A 17,268-nucleotide genomic window follows, 5' to 3' on the forward strand; every position below is an offset into this window, starting at 1 on the left:
TGTGTGAGAAAGCGAAGAACAGCACGGAAAAGCATTGTAATTCTCAAAGAGAAGAATTCTGGAAAGTCATCACTGCTGAATCAGAGCAACACAGAGAATACTAATACTGAATGAATCACACTACTTAATTTTGCTAAAAATACTTGTCCATGAGCAGTTAATGGTCAAAGGGACAACAGTCTGCTTTAGTTCATTCTGATAGGTGTGTTTCCATCTTTATAGCTAGCTTGACTAATATTATATATTCAGTAAATAATTTGTAATGGCAGAGAAGATTCGATTAAATAAAAAAATGTTTTAATATTACTCTGCTGATAATGTGATTCAGGGTGCAGTCATTTGCTTTTTTTATTTTTATTTTTTTTACATTTATTTGTGTCAAATAAATATACAGTCAGTTTATCAGTTCTAAAATATTAGTCTAATATTAATACCAAAAATGTGACCTCATGTCAGAGCTTTGCTTAGAAACAGTGGAGCCGTTGCTTTGGTCTTTGGGATGTGAAGTTTTTCCAGCACCATTATCTGTATATAAATGTATACGAATGCTTTTCAGTTATCCAGGCAATAAAGTTCTGAAGCTAGAAGTTTTTCCAAAAATATTAGAAATACATACATGTGATTCTCAGTTAGATGCAGCTTTTTTGTGGGTTTTAAGACTTTTATTACAAAATCAAAAGATCCTGTACATTAAGCATAGTATAATCATCATTCTTCTATATAACGCTATTCAGTAAGATTTAAAATTATTACTCTTATTGATACAGATCTAAATAAATATCATAAATATGTGTAAGACTGAGCCAAACTGGCCCCGCTGATAGTTATATTCACAGAATACAGTCTGCAGAGCATCTCAAGGGGAGCCAGTCAGCTCTTGGTTTGGGTGCGTGCGAGGGATGGAGCGCGGCAAGTATGTCAAGAAAGTAAATAACACTTTCAGCTCTTTCAAGTTGCATGATCCATAAATGTTTTCAGTTTCCCCTGTTGTTGTGAAGTGATAGAAACAGTACGTCTCCAGAGTGAAGTTTGAAGTTCAAGACGTTACTGCCTCACTTCCTGATAGATGAGTCCACATGGACTGAGCGTCCCACCACACCTCCAGTGTGGGCTCTGGAGAAATGTGGAGTTTCCAGACTGGTTAACAGAGGTTACTATCAGAGCATGTCATGCCAAGGGAATGGAGACAGTGCCATTTGCGCGACTGCGGCTTCGAGTGTGGGTGCTGGAGTCTGTGAGCTCCTCGCCGTGGTCCTCTGACTTTTTGTCCGCAATGGTGGCCAAGAAACGCAGAGTGACTGAGTCCCATTCCTCTGGTAGCAGCATGAGCAGGAAGCCCAGGCAGATGATGCAGGTGGCAGCCAGTCGCACCACACTGAAGATCACCTCATGTTTCAAAAGATCTACAGCTAGAGTGAGAGGGGAATAAATATGGGTGGGAACAAAAGAGGGAGCCAGAGAGCAGGATGGGGATAGAGAGTGTGAAGGATGAGAGAGAAACACAATCAAATCGAGATTAATTACATAAAGTAAGATAAACCACAGGACAGTGCGGCTGTAGGGGGATTAGTGTAACAAATGCAGCTTATAATCAGCACAAGCAATCCACTTTATCCTCTGTGTCTTTGTGGTCTGGAGCCCTGGGACAGGTTCCCGTAACCCACTGACCTTCATACAGACCATTAAGGAAAAGAACTCGTCTGCAGGCATTTGTGTTGCCTTGGGAATCTGATCCTCCCTTAGCAAGAGGATGGTTGCAGGATCTGTCGAGGCACACTGATGATTGGGTTTCCGGGACAAAAGAGGCAGACTTGCTGTGTAATCTGTTTGCTACAGTGGCCCTAAATGCTGACCTCTCAATACAGCGCCACAGTATGTGTGGCCGTTTACTCCATTTTTTACAATCATATTATTTTACATCAAAATGATCAGTGAATGGCAGATAATAGAAACCTTACCTGCATTTCCCGGCACACTGAGCAGTGTCCCTATAGAGATCAGAATGGGGTAAGTCAGTACCACACCAACATGGACCAGGATGTTGAACACTGCAAAAGAAACAGAAGACAGAAGAAACAGAAGACTCTGTGAAGGTTCTCAGTCATCCAGGTCATCGTTGTCTAAGGAGCTTGGAAAGAAAAGCGTCTGGACTTCTTTAAGTTGCTTGAAGACGTTTCACCTCTCATCCGAGAAGCTTCTTCAGTTCTAAGAGTCAAATGGTGGGCATAAATCTGGGACTGTCCACCACTGACTCTAAGAACCGAAGAAGCTTCTCGGATGAGAGGTGAAACGTCTCATCTGGGAACCCATTAGCTTAGTTATCTGACCTAGCCACTGGGGATGGCGGCCAATATTTTGTAGCTTATGGTCTTGCCAGGTTATCTGGAAAGTGGATAATGGAACACTTCCTTCCACTCACCATTATTTATGAATACACATATATTTCAAAAAGCGAATAAAAAGCTAAATTGTTGTCAGTCGATAGCTAACGTTCCATTACTGGGGCTAAAAGCAGACAACAAACGGAAAGTGGAAAATTTCCGATACTTAAAATAATGCCCTTTGCCTACAGATCCTGTATTCAGACAATATAAACATCATATCCACCGAGTGACTGATGGTAACTATAAGAAATGAATCCCTATAGTTATACTAAAAGCCTTAAAATGATCCAAAATGGTTTGTACATGTGGATGAAACCATCCGGTGTATATGCACTCTCACCCAGCCACAGTCCTGCCAGTCCACACATGTATCCCCACGGCAGTGAGGAGAGTGAGCCCCAGTGCTCTACCCTGGTGAAATACAGGATGAGGGGCACACAGGAGATGAAGATGAGGTTGAAAAAGCCCATGGTGGAAAGAAAATGAGCCACTTCTCCAAGGTTGGCGCTGCCTAGGAACATCTTGAACAGCACCTGGATGGTGAGAAAACAAAGAGTTGACACGATGCAATCAAAAATCAAGCATAGCTCAGACTGGAACGGGCTTATGAGGAAGCCTGACCTTATAAAGAGCTGAAGTTGAGGCTGAGCCCACAGCCAATGCCACACCCACAAAGGAATCACCATGGAAACCGTCAGCATAAGCCATCATGACAATACCTGTGATGGCCATTATGGCAGCCACAATCTGCACATAGACACATAGATGACACATTTTGAAGTAGTAAAAGCTTGTGTTAAACAGGTAATAAACAATCTCCTTCTTGTTTTCATACAGACCCGAACACCCATGAACCGGTCCTTGAGGACAATCCATGAGAGGAGAAAAACAAAAGCTTTGTGGCAACAGTAGAGGGCAGAGACATCAGTGGCGGTCAATTTCTTCAAGGCTAAGAGGTACAGGTAGTTGGTCAGTGTCCACAGGATTGAGAAGGGTGCTGTCCTCTTTACAAAAAGCTTGAGAGTCATTCCATCCTCCCCAAAGAGCTTGCTGCACTCCCTGTTAGAGAAAAACACCAGTAAAGTCTTCTGAATGGAAATGCTTCATTGTTTGGAAGACTGTGTTTAGAGAATGGACATGATGGTTGTTTGGCTCTCACAGGCTTGAGGGTGGTTTAATACTGGTTCCAACTCACCAGAGGTAAAATGATAATAGATCGGAACCTCCTCAGATATCACACTTGGCTTCTTAAAACTTCTTAAATGAGGTTTACCTGAATTTCTGGATGGGGGTCTGCTTCTCCCGTGTGGTGACGACATGTCCCGAGTAGTAGATGGGGAAGATGAGGATGTTCCAGTTGCTGCTGAACCAGGAGATGAAGAAGGGACAGGAGAATGACTGGAAGGTCAGCTTCACCACCTGAGTGGTACCCACCCAGGAGGAGGAAACACACAGCACCATCAGCAAACCACCCAGCACCTTCAGAGCCGTGTTGGCGCACGTATGGAAGGACTGGCTCTCCATACTGGTCTCACTTCCTGGTGTCTCTGCGTGAGATTCCGAGCCATCCTCTCCTGATGAGAGTCAAGAAGGGGGGAGAAAAATTAAAAGAAATCCACAGCTAGCATCAGATTTCATCTGAATAATTTTGATTAGTATAATGAGTTTAAACTTAACAACTTTTGTATTTTTTGCACCACTATATATAGACTTCAGTGCTGCCTGCATTGTGGCTTCCTGTCTGGGTTCCAGCACATGAGCTTCATCGATCAGTCGTCCTTAGTGATCACTGCCTCAGTTTGCCTTTCTTGCTGTGGTGGCACAATTGAGGCTCCGTTTAAAATGCATCGGGTTAACACGGTGCACGCTGCACATGCCATAAATAGCTTGGTTGCCTCATGATGCAGCATGTACTGTACTCCCTTTGTAGCCAGATGTGCACAGAAACCCGATGCCCAGAGAGCAAAAGTAAACCTAACCACATGACAGTCAACATGAAAGTCAGGCCAACCTTGGTGCTCATGGGACACTGTTCTTGTATCGCTGCTGTGAAAAGGAATTTACTGGAACTTTACTGGAACATCCAAATTGCAAAGGTTAAATGATACGTATGTCCCAGTGCCTTTATGGACGATCAGAGAAAGCAAAGTGGGATGTGTGTGAGCTCAGATCTGTTCTTTACCTCTCAACAGTGTGATCAATTTACACCAGGGCAGGAATAAAAGATGACATGTGCTGGCTGTTTGCTAGCTCAGCACCTAAAGCTCTGCCATTTCCGCCACAGACACCAGAGCCCTGCAACCACACTAGAACGTGTAGCAGTAGTAGCTCTCCTCTTCACAACACAGGGGTGCTCATTATTGCATGCGATAGTCTTCTGTTTGTTATCTGCAAAAAGACCTCAGCAGGATGTCAAGCAATGGGAGCACAAGTCAGTGACGTGTACTGGAAATGGATTGTACCAACAAGTGCAGTAAATAATCATTTCTTACATCAAAAGAAGCTGTAACACAGTGTGTGAAGAGCAAACTCTTTGATCAAACAGCCATTTTATCAGTAGGACAGCTGGTAGAAGTTTAGTTTTTGTAAAGTTCCTTATGTGATCAGATGCCAGTATGTGTTTTAAAATCCATTCCTTCTTTTTACAGGATGCAAACAGAGGAAAACGTCACCAAACTTTGAAAGTAAGTTGATGAGTAACTTCATAAAACAATCAAAAGTCTTGCCAAACGTGGTATATATCCTTTATAAGTGCATGAGATCATCGCCGGCACTCAGTGGCTGAAAAACTGCCCAAGAGATTATAAAATTGCAGATTGGACACAGTCATTACTGGCAGCCGTCTTCAATCAGTTCAAGGATAGAAGTAAAAAAATAAGAACATAAAAATGCTCCTTTGCAATTAAAAGTCCTGCATTTAAGATCGTATCAGTGTATTATCCTCTACATGTACTTAGCATCACATGAAAGGAGGCACTCTGAAGAAAATTGGTTTCCCTAAACTGAGTATCAGTATCAACTTTTGCATTAGTGATACATCAGTGCATTTTAACTTAACTTTATATGCATTATACTTTGTGTTCCTTTAAAGATTTTAGTTCACTGCAGAAAAAGATGCTAAATGGGGTTAGAAAGAAGAAAAAAACATGTTTTTCAATGCTCAGTACACTAAAACACAAAGTAATGATTTAAAGTAAAATGTAACTATAATAAATAAAAGAAAAATATATGCTAGTCAAATTTCATTTGACCTGGTTCCATTAAATTTAACATTTCAAATTGTAAAATTTAGATATAATCAAATTAATTAAAGTCAGAATTAGGGAACAAATATTTTTTTGAGTGTAGTAGTCTCTAGGCAGGCTAGCTGTGCTTTAGGGTACAGGTAATGGAGAAGTTAACAAATATATATTTTTTATAGTAATACAGTTTTATTCCAGTCTGGGCCTCAAACAATTATTTAGATGAAACCAAATGAGTGTTTTAAAAGAAAAAAAGCATTCCTCATTATAGACAAATAACTTGTTTTTCAACTGCAAAGCACCAGTGAGCTTTCTAGTTAATGTATTGGTGTAAAAAAACAAACAAAAAAACTGTGGAATGAGGCATATTACAAATTTAGCATAAAATGGAAACACCCGAGTAAAGTAGCTCCAATAAAGCTCACGTGAATGTATTTTCCAACACTGCATTGCTGCAGCACTGACCGTCTGTCCACGGTGCAGAGTGGAAAATTCTTCAATGACCATTTACACTTTGAAGGCTTTTACGAGCCTTCAAAGTGCAAAAGAAAAATATTATTTAGCACCCAACAATTCAAAAGTAATAATGAGTTCAACCCCCACCACAAAAAACGCTCGCAGGAGAACAGCACTTAAACTGTTTCTATTCAGGGGATGTGTTAAAGGCAAAAAGCTCACCTTCGATACAGTTTCTGCAGGATCATCGAGGGATTTCATTTAATTGCATTCTGTCACAGCAAGGGTTCTTAATCAAACTAATGAACCTGGTGGTTGCTAAGTGGAAAAAACTGAGATCCGATATTTCTGCAATAGAGAAGCAGCTCTTTTATTTATTTTAATTTTTTTTTTTTTTTTTACTTTAGGTCTGTTTTTCTTCATCCACACAGCAGGATGGTTTGTGTTTCACAGCACCGACAAAACCTAAAGCTTTTAGTGTCAGATGCAAGCTTTTCTGTCCTGAGGTAAAAGCCACAACAGGCTCATCTGATGCCAAGACGCAGTAATATTATAACTCTACTATTCCCCTGTCTCATAAAAGTTGCTCCCATTGCCAAAATTGTATTCTCATAGCAGACAGTATTATTGCTGACAAATATTGGTGGTAAAATTTTGCAAAGGAAACAATAATCTCTGCTAAACACAGGCTGACAACACAGTACTGCAGGAGTGAAGGTAAATTCAGTCCAACTCAGGGCAAGTTTTATGAAAAGCTCAAATTTAAGGTTAGTAGTGTTAAGGTATCTGTATGTCCATGATGAATAATTAGTTACTTAGCGCTGGGGTGTTTTTTTTTTTTTTTTTTTAAGTGAGTGATGATCAGTTTTGGTGCTTTGGTAGGTAAAATGTGATTGGATAAAAGAATGAATACATGCACAAATATTAAAATCTACAAGTCAGGATAAAATGAACAGTGTGTTAAATGTAACCCAAGAAAAGCTAATTTCCTCATGTCAAAGAAGCATCCACTGCAGTGATACTCGGGATAAAAAAGTGTAATATTTTGAGGTTTTTTATAGTTTTATAGGTTAAATGCACAGTAGCTTATATCGGTTCAGACATGGAGTCAGAGTATTTGGAAGTGCTAGAACACTTCATTGCAGAAAACCCAGTGCTGCATAGCATCAGTCACCACCGGCACCCATTTATCCATTCATCGTGATGCAGTATGCTTCTGGAACCTCACATTTTAATCCATTTTCTCCTTTATCGCCACCACTAATGTTGCACGGCAGTGATTGATGGAGGCCCGTTGAATCCAATAAGAGGCTCATAGTCTTGTCTGCAGTTTTTAGCCAGCTTAGCTCAGGTCAAAACGCATTAAGTCTTTATCCAAATTAGGCCTGAAGATGAGACATGGATATCATGATGCTGATGAAAAGTTGATTAGTGGCATCACAGTAATCTCTGTTAACAGAGTTAAAGGTGGGGGGCTAAAATGTTTAATCAGATGAGGGGGAACAACAACAGGCTTTACACACTCCATTACCATTACACTGCTACCAGGAGGCTGAAATAATAGAAAACATTTTTTTTACAGTATTCAAATTCAAACAGTTTTTAGATCCAAAGGCTGCTCTCATGTAAATGGAGCAGGATATAATTTGGAAACGTCCATATTTATTAAAATCTCAATATTTCCTATGAAGACTTATAGACTCTACATGGCACTTTGGTGTATTTGATGCCTTGTAGGAAACAAAATGTCACTCGTGACCCTGAAAATAAAAGTTAAGTACTTTGTCGTATCTTATTTTTCTATTTACACACACAATGCATACAGTATACTCCAGTACAGTATAAATGGCATCTTGTGTCTCTTTGGAGCTTTCAGTTTACCTTCAGAGTTAGGGCAGGTCAGGACCTGAGTGCTGTATGAGCTGAGAGGAGCCACTCGGGCTGAGTGCTTCTTCATCCTCCACTGGGGGCACCACACACTGTCCTCCCCTGGAAGTAGTGTGTATTTGAGTTTAGAAGTGTTGCTTGGCTGCTGCTGCAAGCTCAGCAGCTCCTTCAGCTCGCTCCGTGCATCCTCAGACTCCCGACTCCTCCGCTTTTTCTTCACACTCTTGACTGCCTCCTCCTCCTCTTCCTAGGTCTCTGTCAAATCTTTAGTCTCCTTCCAGGACTCAAGTCCTGACTCTCTGTTCCTCTCTAGCCCAGCACGTCTGTATAGTGCCACAGCTCAGTGGTGATAGCGAAGTGGAAGTGTAGCGAAGTGGAGACCCTACAGTTGCTCTATCATGCCGTGATCCAGCTCTGCCAGTGTCTCCAAGGGAGACTGAGCTTCAAGTGTGTGTGGCATGGTGCAATCACTCCCCTCATCTCTTTCTATCCTCCCCCTCCTCTTTTCGTGTCTGTCTCACTCACTTTTCCCTCCTCTTCCTTTGCTCCGCAAATCAGCAGCTTTGTTTGGAAGGTAACCAAGCAGCTCAGGCAAATTTATGCTGTGCTAGCTGTGCCCCCTCTTTTCCTCCTCCCCTCTCTTTTCTACCTGACAAGGCTCTCCTTACTTTTTCCATCTCTCTCTCTCTTTAATCTCCCCCCCTGTACAAACTCTTGCCCTCTGTCTTGCAATGCCTCTCTCTTTCCTTGGCACCTCTCCTGCTCTTGACTACCCCTTGAGAGTCATATTATTAGTAGAGCTCTCTCCGTCTTGTTGCCTCAAACCCTGACACATTAGTCAATTGAACGACGATATGAAAAAGGCAAAAACCATGTGCATACTACAAAAGAATACATGACAATCCCAGGCATTTAAATCCTGTTGTGCACAGAGGTCATCTTAGTTCTCTCAGAGGGAAAATAGGCCTTTTTACCCACATAATCCACACTCCACTACTATATGTTTGCATTTTATTATTGCACGGTACTCACGCGTTATTTCCATATTCTACAATCTGAATCTGAGTTATTTAAAGCAGAATACATTACGAGTTAGTAAAACAATCACTTACAGTGTTCTGTATCTGTTTACTTAAATGAAGAATCACACTGGTTATCTGTTGCTGACTTGGATGGAAGTCAAGAGCTCCCCTGTTATTCTTATAATTTCATGCACGTAAGAAATCAGGTTAAGCAAAGCAGAGGTACTTCCCCTCTGTGTCGTTCCATTGTACCAAATTTACTTGAAGGCAGAAGGTAAGAAAAGACTCTACATAACACATAGATCACCAAGATACGGTGGGCCGGAGAGGTCAAACGCATTACAACGTAAGAAAAGGCCAGCAAGTACAGAAACTCTACAAAAACACACAAAACAAGTTGAAGAAAACAAAGGAGAAATGGAAAAGAAAATGTATGAATCACAACAGAAGTGTGTTTTGTGTATTATATGAATCACATTTTTCTCCCTTACAACACAAATGAATCCACAGCGTCTTTTAAGTGCGTCTCAGTGCGATCCTTTCCGTGTTTTGGTTTCTGTCACTTCAGAAGCTTCTCAGTTTGTATTATGTTTGACCTCTCAGGGCCACCTTACCAAGAAAATGAAAACACTTTCCTACAAGTCAGTCCTAATTTTAAAAATTCAACAAATGTCCATTTATGATAAATCACTGTAGTGTGGTTCTTAAAAAAAAATCCATAATCACTGTAAGCACTTTTGATAAGAATTTCTTTATTTATGCAGAAATTTCTGTGGATGTTAGCTGTTTATTTATTTATTATATGCTGGTACTTTAACGAAGGATTTTAATATTTTATCCGTCACTGCTGCACAGTCAAGGGAAACCCTCATCAGCAGCTATGTTGATGATCGGAATAGCGTTTGTGAGTCAGGCTCAGGATTATAGTTGGTCAGGAGTTTCCATTTCAAGGAAAGCCATGCAGTTATTCAATCTGATGCTGTGGTTTATCTACCTGAAGATTTAATGGACCTAAATATCACTCTGGCCTCTACGTCAACAACATATCAGTGCCAAAGTATATGCGGTCAGACACATGAGGCGATGCAGCCAGTAATAAATATTACTATGAAATCTTACAGTAAAATCTGAATTGGAGAAGCAAGACCAGGAGCAATGTGACCTGAGAAACAGGAAACAGGGGAACCACTCAGTACAGTAACTGCAATGTGATTTTTGCCTAAGTTGGCTGGCTGTGAATACTGAAAGCTATTTGCAGCATGTCTGCTCCAGGATTTCTGTTAACGTCTGCCTCCCGTTTCAAATGCTGATCAGCCAAAGATCTGGCAAAGCTACAAAGGGCATAACAGATCAGAGTATTTGTTGTGCATTCTTCAGGCTGCGAGAGAATAGAAAACAGCACAGTTATTGTTTGGCTGTTTCTTGCAAGTGACAAAAAGACACTAAAAATTTGGGGCCACGTTCCAGTAACATTATGGTAATTCATCTGTTAGAGTTCAACACTTTGAAAAAAGCACTTCTCTACTTTCAGTTTTAGGATGACGTTGTGATGCAGGCACATTTATTCCCTGGGGTCACCCAGTTACAGAATGAGTGTAACAAGAATACTAATGCTTTAAATTATGCAACCAGAATCAGCATTGTTTTAAAATGTTTGCACATTTAATGTGTGACAAGCAGGACTGAATACGTAATCCAGGGACAAGCTGGAGGGTTAAATGTAAAAATAGACCTGCTGATGAGAGGAGCCAACACCTAGACACTGAGGGGACAGAGGAGCGACCCAGTCAGCAAATCCTGGGATTCGAATCAGTATCGGATTAAGAGAAATACCTCTTGTCACAGTTCAATCTCAAATATTGGACTAACAACTCTAAGTTTTAAGAAGATTATTGCTTTCTCTATCCTGCGTTACTATACTGTTCGGCCTACATCTAACTTTGGATGCTTTCTTTTTTGTTACTGCTGAGAGGAAAGTTACTGATCATTCATTCCCATCAGACCTTTACAACATATCTGCATTTTATTCTACAATTCAAGCAAACCATACATGAACTTCAATCATTCAATAACTCTCTAACTAAGAAAGAAAGACAGAAAAAATTCTAATAATAATCCCTTTTTAGAGTAGCTAATAAAATGGAAAGTGTGTCTATATAACAAAATGGTCTGCAAGCATAACTGATCAAAGCACAGTATACCACAGCATCCTCCCTCTTTACCTCCATAGCAACACAGTCTCCTGTGCACACTGACGCACTCGACCCATTCAAGCTCTTTTGTCATTCAGATTAACTAATGCTCGACAGTTTGCAGTAGACGGGTCTTTGTCTTTAGCACCTCTCTGTTACTCATCACATCTCAACAAGGTCCGGGAGCAAAGACGACGAGCACAGGGCGCTAATTTTAGCTGAAAAGCCTTTGAACAAATTTCAGGTGTGTATCCAGACACGGTACCTCAACAACTCAACCCAAGGTACTGAGAACATTTGAAGATGAGGACATCTAGTGGTAAATATGATTGGCTGCATTACAGGTGGGACAGGAACACGGGGAAAAAAACTCTTAAAGAGACAATTTTCTCCAAGCCTTAAAGGGTTGAGTCACTCACATTTCTGCACTACGCAGTCAAAGTTATGGTGATTTTTTTATATTAAAACAATAACAAAGTACATTTTAAAATATCAACATCAGTGTGTGTTAAACTAGGCCCAGTTAGCATTCACAATTAATAGGATTTGTCCTTCTGAGCCAACTGAACAAAGTGGTAAAAAAATGGTAAATGGCCTGTATTTGTATAGCGCTTTACTTAGTCCCTGTGGACCCCAAAGCGTCAAAGCAAGGATATGGCTATTACTGTGAGTTTAGTGGGTTCAGTCTGTTACTGTGGGAACTATTTATTTTTTGTCTACACAGACCTACACTCAATTGGTTTGGTTTTGTTCGTTTTTTGTTGGGGTCTTTTTGCTTTGTTTTATTATATTTTGTTGTTCTCATTTCATGTAGACATTGAAAACCTACACGAGTGTTAATGTTCTTCTATGTTAAGCAAGTTGAGCTTGTTTGTAAGTAAATGTCACCCCCCTCCCACACACACACACACACACACACACACACACACACACACACAAAACAGACACCCAGACCCATGCTGCTTTCTTCTTTTGTTTGTGCTCTATCACTAAATCCAATAACCAAGTAAAATGCACCGACATCCCATACCTGTGGTGTATGGCCATTTGACTGTGGAAACTTTGGGTACGCCTGATTAATAACACCACAGATACTGACTTTACTAAGTAGATCAGTTTGGGAATTTAATAACACTTTAATAAAATATGGCTTGGTCATTATTTCTGGGGTTTGTTTTGTTGGTCCAGTTCACAAACAAATAATCCCACTGACTTTCTAAAAATGATGGAAACATTTTTACAAAGATTTATTGATGTGATTAGATTTACAGACCACAAGAGGGCAATGTTTGGCTGCAGCTCATACCTCAGTGTAGCAGCAATGCACGCACACACACATACTCTCTTCCCATATTATGTAATGTTACTTTGCATGACAGCAGTTGGCTGTAATGTATATGCTCCTTTATTTCTTACTGATCACTCAAAGGGCTTTTACACTACAGCCATTAACCCGCTCACACAGTGACAGACGCATCCAGAGCAGCTGGGGTTCAAGTGTCTTTGTGGGCGATAATCTCTGCAATAGCCCCAAGATACTTGCAAAACAAAGTTCCTAACCATAAATTGCTGAGGTGAGCTAAAAAAAAAATCTTTCTTTTTTTTTTCTTCAATTTTATCACCTGAAATGGGCTGCAATACTACAACATCGAGTGTACAGTCGCACAAGAATAGGTCAGCACTTCTGTAACTCTCATGGAGAAATATTGCACCCATTACTCCCAGGTTAGTTCTGTGCTTTTGCAGGAGCATTGAGGACTAACAGCACTCCAGGAGTCATTCAGGCAAAGCTCATATCCCATTCGTTGGCCTGGCTATAAATAGCACAGAGTGAGCAGGCATGGGAACGGGACGGTCCAAAATAAGTATGTGCACATACAGAATGTTTGAGGAAGAAAAGGGATATTCATCTAGTGTGAACACTGTCTGATTTTAAAGCACGCTCACAGGCATGTATAGATTCACAATCATCATCTGTCTTCTTTCCTTATGTTTCTAGACTTTGTCTGTGGACAGAAGTAGACATAAAAACACACTGCTCTGTGATAAATGGTTGCCTTTCCTGCCCTTCCTCCATATAATTTCCTTCTGAGTGCTCAGGTGTGCCCCTGCTTTACTGTGACGCCTGCAGTGAAAAAGATATAGGTCCAGTACTGAGTGGGACTTCAACTACAAGTACCTGCAATTTCTCTTACACTGTACCTATTTACCCAGCGGGGAGCGCACACGCACTACACACTTTTTCTAAATTACCACCTCAAAAAAGACACCCAGCAAATTACAGCAATGTTTTCCAGGAGGTGCTGGGGAAGCATTTGCCTCACACACCATTGTTCTGTTAGAATTTACTTTCCTTTTATTTTCTCATTAAAAAATTGATTCCGTTACAGCTTCTCACTGGAGCACGCGTTCATAGCTGTGCAACCATGTAAGTAGCGGATCAAGAGATATTGCACCTTGCTTGTTTAGAAAAGCATTTACTTTTTCCCTCTCAGATTCTGTCACTGCATGCAGCCATTGTGTCATGACTGTACTGTATGCATTAGAGTCCGGACCTTGTCTCCAAATGTGGTCCACAATTCCCCTCAGAGGCATCTTCTAATTCAACACAGATGGCAAGTGGCAATACGAACAAACTGGCAACAAGATCTTACTAAATATATCATTACGCCATAGGCTTGGCAGGACAGGCCTTCTGTTCTATTTAGGTGCTCCTTTGTCTTGTCCTTTATGGAAAATGATACTCACCAGCTTGAGGGACATGTGATTCAAAGTGTAAACAAACCACAGTACTTGAGTGCAATGCTTTCAGGCAGCAAGACGCAGCAAAGAAAGAGAAGAAGAATTAGCAGGATGATGATGTGCAAATAAAATTTTGTCAGATTAGCAGCTACGTGTTTAAGAGCTGTAAACACAGGAAAAACACTGACAAGCTGCACTGGAGAGCACCTTGTATGGACTTTCATTCATTTGATTGATAGATGGAAAAAAACAGGGGAAACGGATTTATCTAAAAAATGGGAAATGTCTTTCAGGTCAAAAAAAACCTTCTGACTGATCTTTTATAACCTTGGTACGGCTCTTGTAATCCACACCTGCTCCCTATATTTCAAATAATATCACAGACAGCACCCCATCTTTCATTTTCACAAGTACAGAATATTATAGACGATAGAATAACAGACTCAAGGCTGCAAAAACTGGAAACCAGAGCCTCACCAGATACTGATCTTCATTATTGTTTAATTTGATGATTATTTTTTGTTTTTCTTTTTTTCTTCTTCTTTTTTTTTTGCAGAAATAGATGATGAATAATTTAGCCTGTGTTGTCAGAAAATAATGAAAATGCCTACTGTTCTTCATGTTGGCATTTTTATTTAAAAATAGCAAAAACAATCTTTCAATAATCAGAAAAAAAAACTCTTTTTACTGGCCAATCAGTAATCAGCAACAGCACCTTATCATCTCAGCCTTCTGCGATATACATCGGAATATTTGCACTATTTAAAAACTAGAAGTAAATATCAATGATGCCAGTGCTACTTCAAGCTTCTAAAATACAAAATACTTTATTTATTAGAGCCAGTCATTCAGGACTGGTTACATAACTCTGGTGCTGTATCAGAAGCCTCTGAACTGTTCAATCTGTCTTCAATTGAAAGTTTGGACTGCTCCTGATTAATCAGGTGTTCTTTCAATAGATTAATCCAGACAAGTAGACACATTCTCAAGTAAAATGTGTGATTGCGTTCATGGTTAATCTACTGCAACTGACACCCCTGATAAACAGGAGGCGGTTAATGAAAGACAGGCTCATTTCGCTTTTTCTTTCCGCAGCCTCTATCTAAAAAGCCATTGAGATGCTCCGAGCTGATCTGAAAGAGCCTCAGCTGCTGTTCTCGATTGAATGAGACCCTATCAGCATGGCGGTATTTCCTTTGAGATTTCAAATAGATTTGTCACCGTATATCACAGAGCAGGGAAGCCATAACATTGAGAGCACATCGTTTTCCTGCATGTGTATTTAAGTCAGGAATTTATGTTTGAACTTTTATGTAGCAGCCAGAGGGAGATGTTAGGGAGCCGCTGTTGCGTGCCCAATTTAATTGAGGTTAAGGGTCTCAGCATCTGAATGTCAAGACACTCACATGATGACCAGCTGCATTTTGGGGAATTTGTTTAACGGGAAAAAAATCCCTTTAAAAGAGAAACGACATAAAATCGTAGTGGTTAGGCCAATTATGCAACACAAAGGTGAATCTGTGCCTGTGCTTTAGGCCTTGTCAAATCCTCCTCCTCTCACCTCACTTCATTACTATAGAGCCATTTATGATAGCACTGATTGGCTTTTCAAAGAGCTTAGTGCTTTTCTCCCCACTTTTCTCTCTCATAATCCCGCTGCCAATGGCAACACTCGAACAAAACCGGAGGGCAAGTTTTCTAAAGATCATCCCTGAACAAAGTGCACCATCAGCTCTCTTCTCCAATCACAGCCATTGTCTCAATGTCAGCAAATTCAGAGCAATGCCTGACACAAATCAAAACCTCTTTGACAAGAAGAAAATTATAGAGAAGCTTAGCTAACACATACACGCACTGCTGTATTTGAAGCATGCCAGGAGATAGCTGGTAATATTCCCATCCATCACAGGAGAAGCTGTGAGATTTTGAATAAACAATTGATTGGGAGTGACTGTTCACAGCCTTCGCCAATGTGGGGAATGTGAGCGCTCGATAGCTGGCAACCTTAGAGTACAGTTCAAGCAGTCACTTAACTGCATGGCTCTTTGCTGTGTAACTGCATTGTCTCGCAGCGCTACATTTGGTTCGTATGCCTCTCTCTGCCCCCTTACCCCCACCTCCCCCTCACTAACAGAGATGGACGGGCCAGCTCATCACCCACCCTCCAGCTGACAGTGGCAGAGATGGACACTCTGCTGCTCCTTAACAGCCACAATTAAAATCCAGTTTTCATTAACCAATTTTGCACAAGGCCTAATTAGAATTTAAAAGATTTGGCAATTGTACACTGTTTCTTCCAAACACCGAATTACAAGCATTTTTGCTTTTGGCAGCTATAACATGCTTTGATAGGCAGCACCGTTTTCCCACAGTCTTTAATTTACGCAGTATCACACTTGCCTAATAAATGCGTGAACCTGTCACATCAACAAATGACTACACCAGACTACTTTCTTTTTCTTTTTTTTCTTTTTCTTTTTTGGCATCTTTTCACTCACTTCTATGACTGGAGTATCCCGGGTTGTAGCCGTAGTAGCCGGTGATCCTCAGAATCCGGTCCTCAATGTCGTGCAGTCCGTTGGCTGTCGCTTTGGGGCTGCTGTCCGTGAAGACAGCGCAGCTGCCACCGGTCGGCGTCGACTTGCCCGGCAAGTGTGTGCTCTTCAGGGGCTCCAGCCGAATACAAGGCTGGTCTCCACTCTCAAAAACAGTCTCGGTGCTCATCATTGTAGGTCTGAGCGGGAGGAGATGAGATGAGACCGGGGACGAGCCTTGATAACCATGCGAGAGACCTCCGGGGCTGCATCAACAATTAGCAGCATGAGGAAGGCATCCAGACCCACATCCACATTCCTTCAGTGATGCTCTCGGACGCAGAGCAAGGTTATCAAACTCAAGCAGCCTGGCAGCCGTGAAACACCAGGGGGCGTGTCACTACTATCACATGCGTTTTTATGCGTGTTTAATAAAACAAGAGACGGCAAACTTGGCTGCGATCAGCGATGAAGAGCAGAGTCCGCTTATAGCAGTATCTATAAAATGAAATAAAAAAGCAACGTGGTTAAAATAATCAGTAAAACGAGTTTTCAGTAATTAGTTACTCTAATGCGTTTTTTTTATTTCATGATATCTCTATAATATACCGTATTGCATCGGTCATTTCAGTTTAATGAAACAGCTAAATTGTATTTTTCAATTATTTGGGGGTAGTGGATCTTTTGACTTCCCCTTGGTATCGCTGTTATATTTCAGTTGATGGCTGGCATGCGCTTTTGTTTCCTTCTCTTCTCCTTCGTCTCTTTATCGAGTTCTACTGAAGAAAGAAGGGGCTTTATTTTAGGAA

The 17,268-nt window shown here is 40.9% G+C and overlaps 1 protein-coding gene across 2 annotated transcripts; it reads right to left on the reverse strand.

The window, feature by feature from the left end:
• Positions 1-640: 640 nt before the first annotated feature.
• On the reverse strand, positions 641-16,795 carry slc35f4 (solute carrier family 35 member F4). Of its 2 annotated transcripts, none has more exons than XM_026152724.2 (7): positions 16,424-16,795; positions 3,658-3,958; positions 3,224-3,443; positions 3,006-3,131; positions 2,725-2,917; positions 1,959-2,048; positions 641-1,409 (listed from the first exon to the last, which is right to left on the reverse strand). In XM_026152724.2, exons 1-7 carry the CDS (start codon positions 16,650-16,652, stop codon positions 1,168-1,170), a joined length of 1,401 nt encoding a protein of 466 aa, XP_026008509.1. In that variant the 5' UTR covers positions 16,653-16,795; the 3' UTR covers positions 641-1,167. The 2 variants fall into 2 exon arrangements, with proteins under 2 accessions (XP_026008509.1, XP_026008510.1); XM_026152725.2 differs by lacking the exon at positions 16,424-16,795 and adding an exon at positions 7,964-8,429.
• Positions 16,796-17,268: the final 473 nt, after the last annotated feature.

This window comes from Astatotilapia calliptera, chromosome 19, assembly GCF_964374335.1.
Source record: "Astatotilapia calliptera chromosome 19, fAstCal68.1, whole genome shotgun sequence".
Classification (NCBI taxonomy): Eukaryota; Metazoa; Chordata; class Actinopteri; order Cichliformes; family Cichlidae; genus Astatotilapia; species Astatotilapia calliptera.

Coding starts and splice junctions, on each gene's coding strand:
- slc35f4 (XM_026152724.2), bottom strand. CDS start 16,652: ATGATGAGCACCGAGACTGTTTTTGAGAGTGGAGACCAGCCTTGTATT. Junction 3,959..16,423: donor GGGATACTCCAGTCATAGAA/GTGAGTGAAAAG, acceptor GACTCTCATCAG/GAGAGGATGGCTCGGAATCT. Junction 2,049..2,724: donor ACTGGCAGGACTGTGGCTGG/GTGAGAGTGCAT, acceptor TTTCTTTTGCAG/TGTTCAACATCCTGGTCCAT.